This window comes from Pseudoliparis swirei, chromosome 10, assembly GCF_029220125.1.
Source record: "Pseudoliparis swirei isolate HS2019 ecotype Mariana Trench chromosome 10, NWPU_hadal_v1, whole genome shotgun sequence".
Classification (NCBI taxonomy): Eukaryota; Metazoa; Chordata; class Actinopteri; order Perciformes; family Liparidae; genus Pseudoliparis; species Pseudoliparis swirei.
In genome coordinates this window covers 1,463,359-1,471,721 of record NC_079397.1, presented here as the reverse complement: position 1 = coordinate 1,471,721, position 8,363 = coordinate 1,463,359, and the positions used below count along the sequence as shown (strand labels likewise).

The 8,363-nt window shown below is 48.9% G+C and overlaps 1 protein-coding gene across 2 annotated transcripts in view; it reads right to left on the bottom strand.

Annotated features, from left to right (window-relative positions):
• Positions 1–8,363, bottom strand: part of cand1 (cullin-associated and neddylation-dissociated 1) — a 46,550-nt gene that overhangs the window by 22,213 nt on the left and 15,974 nt on the right. For both annotated transcript variants that reach the window (XM_056424589.1, XM_056424588.1), the window contains exons 2-11: positions 3,321–3,396; positions 3,175–3,242; positions 2,932–3,086; positions 2,419–2,542; positions 2,031–2,118; positions 1,786–1,954; positions 1,572–1,677; positions 1,347–1,492; positions 1,012–1,163; positions 12–152 (exon numbers count right to left, since the gene is read on the bottom strand). In XM_056424589.1, the coding sequence (XP_056280564.1) occupies positions 12–152; positions 1,012–1,163; positions 1,347–1,492; positions 1,572–1,677; positions 1,786–1,954; positions 2,031–2,118; positions 2,419–2,542; positions 2,932–3,086; positions 3,175–3,242; positions 3,321–3,392 (1,221 nt within the window). In that variant the 5' untranslated portion in view covers positions 3,393–3,396. The remainder of the gene's footprint in view (positions 1–11; positions 153–1,011; positions 1,164–1,346; positions 1,493–1,571; positions 1,678–1,785; positions 1,955–2,030; positions 2,119–2,418; positions 2,543–2,931; positions 3,087–3,174; positions 3,243–3,320; positions 3,397–8,363) is intronic.

Sequence of the window (8,363 nt, the reverse complement as noted above, 5' to 3'; positions counted from 1 at the left end):
GTGAGGCGTACCTGGCTCTGCAGCATCGTTAACGGCGTGTCTCCCTGCTCCATGGCGTCCGGATCAGCCAACCAGCTCTGAGCCGGTCTGGTCTGTTTAAGCAGCGACAGGTAGGCGTGGAAAACATCCGCCTTCACGTTCTCCTCCCTCTCCTACAGACAGACAGGTGGGTCCGGTCAGATCGACAGGTATGGATTACAAACAATAGACCAACAGGTAGTTCATTCAATAGGTGAGAGGGAGTGGACCAATCCACAGGTTTCAGAGGATTTGGCCCGATCGAAGGCAGGGTAGGGTAGGGATGGACCTCGCTTGAAGGGTAGGGATTTACCCTGATCCAAGGGTAGGGTAGGGATGGATCCTGATCCAAGGGTAGGGATGGACCCCGATCCAAGGGTAGGGTAGGGATGGACCCCGATCCAAGGGTAGGGTAGGGATGGACCCTGATCCAAGGGTAGGGTAGGGATGGACCCTGATCCAAGGGTAGGGTAGGGATGGACCCCGATCCAAGGGTAGGGTAGGTATGGACCCCGATCCAAGGGTAGGGTAGGGATGGACCCTGATCCAAGGGTAGGGTAGGGATGGACCCTGATCCAAGGGTAGGGTAGGGATGGACCCCGATCCAAGGGTAGGGTAGGGATGGACCCCGATCCAAGGGTAGGGTAGGGATGGACCCCGATCCAAGGGTAGGGTAGGGATGGACCCTGATCCAAGGGTAGGGTAGGGATGGACCCTGATCCAAGGGTAGGGTATGGATGGACCCTGATCCAAGGGTAGGGTAGGGATGGACCCCGATCCAAGGGTAGGGTAGGGATGGACCCTGATCGTAGGGTAGGGATGGACCCCGATCCAAGGGTAGGGTAGGGATGGACCCTGATCCAAGGGTAGGGTAGGGATTGATCTTTTTATAACCGCAGCTCCCAAAACTAGTTAAGTAAATCAGATGTTTGGGATGAGGTGAAAAGAAATCAGTGAGGAGGTGATGAAGGAGCAATCAGAACTTGATGGTACCTTGAAGCGACAGACGAGTGCCGGAGAGACGGAGCGATAGAACTCCGGCAGCATCTCGTGGCGAGTCGACACAACGGCGTCCAAACACTTGGCTGCCGCCCGTCGAACCTTCCAGCTCATGTCGTCGTCGTCGCTGTACTCGTCATCGCTGCCTGGAACCACAAGACCCCCCGACAGCGTGGACAACGACATTTAGATCACTGTTGACTTCATAGTTTAGACCCTGTGAACATTCATCAATCATCTCGTGACTGGAACTGAACTACAGCGATGCCTACGGTCGTCTCAACATGCGATTCATTGGGAAACGTTAACTTGCTGATGCGTAATTGTACCTTGGTAGTCTTCATCGTTCTGCTCGGCGTCCATGGCGTTGTCGTCCTCGTCCTCATCGTCAAAGTTGTAGTTGGGGTCGTAGGTCAGGTAGCGCAGGCAGATGGAGATGACCGTGGGAACGTGGGGGTAAACTTCTTTAGGACACCTGGAATAAACACGTTTAAATACAAAAGAAGCGCAGCTACAGATATAAAGTACTTCAGTCGTATTTATCTGGGTATTACCTCCGAACAAAGGACTCAAAGGCCTGGATGCAGTACTCTCTGAGCTCGTCATCGTCAACGTTGCAAAACTTCACGACCAGAGGAATTATCTTCTCCAGATACTCCCCTAAAAACACGGACAGGAAGAAAGAGAGTAGAATATTGACTCCATCATGTTCATAAAGTACCTCCATTGTAACCGCTCTCCAGGTCCTGAGTCAACGTGCCGCCTCACCGATCCGGTGACCGGCCTGCCTGCTGATGGCGGCCGTGCACTGGATGTACGTTCTGGTCGTCGACATGTTGTTGTTCCTGCCGAGCTCCGCCAGGAGGTGCTCGATGAGATCGATGAAGACCAGATTCCCGCAGGACATGACGAGGTGGCCCAGAGCCATGATGGTCCTCTAGAAACACGCCACATGACATCAGACCAGTCGCCACGGCAACAGAACGCCGGAGGCTGTGTGAGGGGGAACGCACCTTTCTGACGGCCAGCCTGGGGGAGGTGAGCTGTGGGAGCAGACAGCTGAGGATGGAGGGGTGGAAGTTCACCAGCAGACCTCCCTGTCTGCAGAGAGACAGACAGGTAGACGGTTAACCCCTTCAGCCCCGAGGCAGTTTAGTGGTTAAAGTTCAACTTTAGTTTGGGACAGAATTGTAAATTTTTGAAGAATTATCACAGTTTTCAGATTATTTTTCTGCCCATGATGCGTTCAAGGACCATCGAAAAGATGAAAATACATTGATAAAAGTGTTTTCCTTGTATTTTGATCAACAAACACAGAACATATAGTTTTTCCGGCTATATGGCGAATAACCAGAGGTCGCATGAAGCGAATGTGTGGCGGGCCGCAGACAGGAGGTGTACCTGCACAGCATGTCGGCCATGATGTCCAGCGCCTCCAGCTGGACGGACACGTCTTCCTGCTTGGCGATGGCGCTCGTCAGACGGCCCGTTATCTTCTTACAGACGCTGGCGGCGAGAGCCGAGCCTGAGGGGCACGGCGTGGAGAAGGACTCACAATACGGCAATCGAGAAGGACTCGTGTGTACTTCGGTGGTATTCGTACGTTAAAGTACCAGAGGCGCTGGAGTAGAAGTAAGACCTGAAGTCCTGTGTCATTGCATTTGAATCCAACAGCAGGACAACAAAGTACACACCACTAGAGACAGGCTTATGCCCAGTCACAGGAGTGTGTGTGTGTGTGTGTGTCTGTGTGTCTCTGTGTGTCTCTGTGTGTGTCTGTGTGTGTGTCTCTGTGTGTCTCTGTGTGCGTCAGTGTGTGTCAGTGTTTGTGTGTATATGTGTGTCTATGTGTGTCTGTGTGTGTCAGTGTGTGTGTCTGTGTGTGTGTATATGTGTGTCTGTGTGTGTGTGTACCACTGGAGGCCGGCGGCAGCTCTCCGATCACCGTCTTCAGGCCGATGGAGGAGATGTCCCTCAGCTGCTCTTTGTCCGACAGCATGTTGGTGCACAGCGTGTCCACGATCGTCTCCACCTGGTACTCCTTCACTTTACTGACCAGGGGCCCCAAGCTGAGCAAAACAAACGCACCCACCGTCAAAAATACAACAAAACAGACTCGAGAAGAAGTGCTAGACAATTAGTCAAAAGTGTTTCTACCATTTGACCGCCAGGTTCTGGACCTCTCCGTTCTTGTCTTCCAGCAGCTTGAGAATCATCCTCACCACCTGTCGATCAACACATCACCGATCAATAAGCCGTCGGACGGGAACCAGCAGAACCGGTTGGTACCGGTTCACACGGACCTTCCTCTCGCTGTCGTCGTCCAGCTTGATTGAGTCTTTCTGCAGCTCCGTCATCAGGTCGTTGGTGGCCATGAACCTGCCGACAAACACAAGCTGTTTATATTAATGACATCAATTAACCAATTAACCGGTAATCAATAACTCGACCAGCGACACTCGGCAGACGTTCAGGTTCTAATGAGCGATTTGGACGTTTTGACGGCTCTGAAACTTTGTTGTGAATTCTGTCGCCTCAGAGCGTCTCCGTTAAAGCGCTGGGATCAGAACCGGAGAGACGGCACTCCTCTTCCTCCTCTTCATCACCAAGTTCCTCACAAGTCACAGTTTGATGCTGTCAGAAGTGACGAAGACGAGGAGCAAGTGAGGAGTCTGTTGAACACGGAGGTCTTTAAATGATCGGTCCTTCAAAGCTCATGAAATATCTATTAGAACGACCATTTAATATCCAGAGCAACACATTGACCGACCAGAGCAACACATTGACCCACCAGAGAAACACATTGACCCACCAGAGCAACACATTGACCCACTAGAGCAACACATTGATCCACCAGAGCAACACATTGACCCACTAGTGCAACACATTGACCGACCAGAGCAACACATTGACCCACCAGAGCAACACATTGACCCACCAGAGCAACACATTGACCCACTAGAGCAACACATTGACCCACTAGAGCAACACATTGACCCACCAGAGCAACACATTGACCCACCAGAGCAACACATTGACCCACTAGAGCAACACATTGACCCACCAGAGCAACACATTGACCCACCAGAGCAACACATTGATCCACCAGAGCAACACATTGACCCACTAGAGCAACACATTGACCCACTAGAGCAACACATTGACCCACCAGAGCAACACATTGACCCACCAGAGCAACACATTGACCCACTAGAGCAACACATTGACCCACCAGAGCAACACATTGACCCACCAGAGCAACACATTGACCCACCAGAGCAACACATTGACCCACTAGAGCAACACATTGACCCACTAGAGCAACACATTGACCCACCAGAGCAACACATTGACCCACCAGAGCAGGGGTACTCAACTTCGGAGGCCAAGAGGGCCACATTTAAACCACAACAGGTGCAAAGGGCCACAAATTATTATTAACATATATTTGTACCATTTTATTCACTGTATTTACTACTGCTGTTTAATATGCTGTCTTGCTAGTCATTTTTAATGCATTCCAAAGCATCATGGAATATTTAACAAATATTCCTAGTTTCAGTAACAAATGTAGTGAAGCGACTGCGTTTCCAAGGATGACAAGTGTTGGTCAAGCTGATGTTTTATTAACACTGGAGTGAATAGCTTTGCATTGATGACATTGATTAAGTTTGCAATTGCTACTTTTCCTATTGAGAGCTCTGAGTCTGCATTTCACAAATATTAATAACAATAACAATATAACAAACAACTGTTTACTTATTCCTAGTGAGAGCTCTGAGTGTGCATTCTTTTCACAAGTCCTTTCAGATCTGGTTGTTGCTCAGTTGTAGCTGCTCTGAGATAGTCTGCCAAATGTCTGTCAGTTAGACGGGAACGTTGCTTTGATTTTATTATTCCCATGGCAGAGAAGGAGCTTTCACACACATAAGTAGATCCAAAGCAGGTCAGGATTTTCTGAGCACACAGGATTAATGCAGGGTTTGTGTTCCTCAGAACACAGGATATCCAGAATGTGTCAATGCTCTCCTCCTTGTGTCTTTCTTTGAGGATGTTGTTGTGCTGCAGCTCTATGAGTTGTTCCTCAAACGCAGCCCTTTCGACTCCAAATTGCCCAGATGTGACGGAGACTGAAGTAGCCTGTACGTCACAAGCAAAGGGATTCTCTGTGAATGCCAGCACGGGTTCCAAGGATTTAACGTCCGCGAACCGGGAGGAAAACTCCTCTTTCAATTCCATGAGGTAGGCGCAGTAAGGGGTGGGTGAAAATGAACCTGGTCGTGACACTTGGGCCTGTAGAACAGGAAAGTGTGTGACATTTCCTACCTCAAGCTGCTGCGCAAACAGGCTCAGTTTGGTTTCAAATGCAGCCACATCATTCATCATCATCGGTAGAACCTTTTGTTTTCCTTGAAGCTTAAGATTGAGTGAATTCAAGTGACGCGTTATATCAGTCAGAAAAGCGGTGTTGTGCATGAATGTGTCATCTTCCAGGGGTGCCAGTAAATCACGTCGGCCCCTCTCTTCCAAAAATATGCGCACAGCTGGTAGCAGCTCCATGAAGCGATGAGGACCTCTCCGCGACTAAGCCACCTGACCTCCGCATGCATCGCCAAGTCAGTGTCTGCACTTTCAAACTCTTGGACCGAGGAACGGAACTGTCTGTGTTTCAATGCGTGTGCAAGAATAAAATGGACTGTTCGTGTCACAGAGTCCATTGTCACTTTGAGCTCTCCACCTCTCAGCTTGCTGCACAATTGCTCTTGATGCAAAATGCAGTGATATGAGAAGAAGTCCGGCGTTTCAGGATCTTTACTGAGCAAAGCAATTAATCCGTTCTCCTTTCCTACCATGGAAGGAGCCCCATCAGTAGTCAGAGAAACCAGCTTTTTTAAGTTGATGTTTTTGCCTGGTCCGTGAAAAAAGCTCATCATTGCAGAATAAATATCCTCTCCCCGTGTTTGCCCTGTTAGCGGAAGCAAAGCCAGCATTTCCTCGGCAAATGTGTCCCCTTTGAGAAAGCGCAGCCAGACTATAAGCTGCGCGATGTCTGTGCGGTCGGTGGATTCATCGAATGCTAGACTAAAGTACTCGGCACTTTCAATGTCTTTTAGCAACTTTGATAAAAGATCGTCTGAAATGACTTCCACTCTCCTGGTCACGGTAGAATCAGACAACTGCAGCTTTGAGATTTGTCTGATGATGTCGTCCTTGTTGTTAAATTCCGAAAACAGTGATTCCGCACAGTCCGCAAATGTATTTTTAAGAAATTCTCCCTCTGTAGCTGGCTTCTTGGCTTTCGCAATATTCCAGGCGATGTTGAGCGAGGCCTCTGTAACGTTGTCGCTGCTTTTAACAACGCTGCGGAACATGGATTGCTGGGCTTGAAGCCCACTGAGCAACGTTTGTATTTTGTTTCTCCTCAGGTCGCTGCCAGGTGGATCGGCATCTTTAAACTCCGGGTGAAGCTGTTCGTGATGGCGTTGTAAATTTGCTCGCTTTGAGACAGATTGTTTTTTGACAGAGGAGACACATTGGTTTCCCGTGTATCTCCGCAAAAGCTAATTCACTTTTCCATGCAGAGTTGAAAACCCTGTTTTCGTCATCCACTTTCCTTTTCTTTGTCGCCATCATTAACAGATGAGCTGGCACGATAAAAAGGCGGGAACTTAAATTAAAGGCGCACTACCTAATTTTCACACGATTTTGGTTGGCTAATTATAATTATTATGCATTTATAACCAGGCATGTCGGGGGCCACAAAATAAGCGTCCGCGGGCCGCCTGTTGAGTAAGTCTGCACTAGAGCAACACATTGACCCACCAGAGCAACACATTGACCTAACAGAGCAACATATTGATCTAACAGAGCAACACATTGACCCACCAGAGCAACACATTGATCCACCAGAGCAACACATTGACCCACTAGAGCAACATATTGACCCACCAGAGCAACACATTGACCTAACAGAGCAACATATTGATCTAACAGAGCAACACATTGACCCACCAGAGCAACACATTGACCCACCAGAGCAACACATTGACCGACCAGAGCAACACATTGACCTAACAGAGCAACATATTGATCCACCAGAGCAACACATTGACCCACCAGAGCAACACATTGATCCACCAGAGCAACACATTGACCCACCAGAGCAACACATTGATCCACCAGAGCAACACATTGACCGACCAGAGCAACACATTGATCTAATAGAGCAACACATTGACCCACCAGAGTAACACATTGACCCACCAGAGCAACACATTGACCTAACAGAGCAACACATTGATCTAATAGAGCAACACATTGACCCACCAGAGCAACACATTGACCCACCAGAGCAACACATAGACCCACCAGAGCAACACATTGACCTAACAGAGCAACACATTGACCCACAAGAGCAACACATTGACCCACTAGAGCAACACATTGACCCACTAGAGCAACACATTGATCCACCAGAGCAACACATTGACCCACCAGAGCAACACATTGACCGACCAGAGCAACACATTGATCTAATAGAGCAACACATTGACCCACCAGAGTAACACATTGACCCACCAGAGCAACATATTGACCCACCAGAGCAACACATTGATCCACCAGAGCAACACATTGACCCACCAGAGCAACACATTGACCCACCAGAGCAACACACTGACCCACCAGAGCAACATATTGATCCACCAGAGCAACACATTGACCCACCAGAGCAACACATTGACCCACCAGAGCAACACATTGATCTAATAGAGCAACACATTGACCCACCAGAGTAACACATTGACCCACCAGAGCAACACATTGATCTAATAGAGCAACACATTGACCCACCAGAGCAACACATAGACCCACCAGAGCAACACATTGATCTAATAGAGCAACACATTGACCCACCAGAGCAACACATTGACCTAACAGAGCAACACATTGACCCACTAGAGCAACACATTGACCCACTAGAGCAACACATTGATCCACCAGAGCAACACATTGACCCACCAGAGTAACACATTGACCCACCAGAGCAACACATTGACCCACCAGAGTAACACATTGACCCACCAGAGCAACACATTGATCCACCAGAGCAACACATTGACCCACCAGAGCAACACATTGATCCACCAGAGCAACACATTGACACACCAGAGCAACACATTGATCCACCAGAGCAACACATTGACCGACCAGAGCAACACATTGATCTAATAGAGCAACACATTGACCCACCAGAGTAACACATTGACCCACCAGAGCAACACATTGACCCACCAGAGCAACACATTGACCCACCAGAGCAACACATAGACCCACCAGAGCAACAC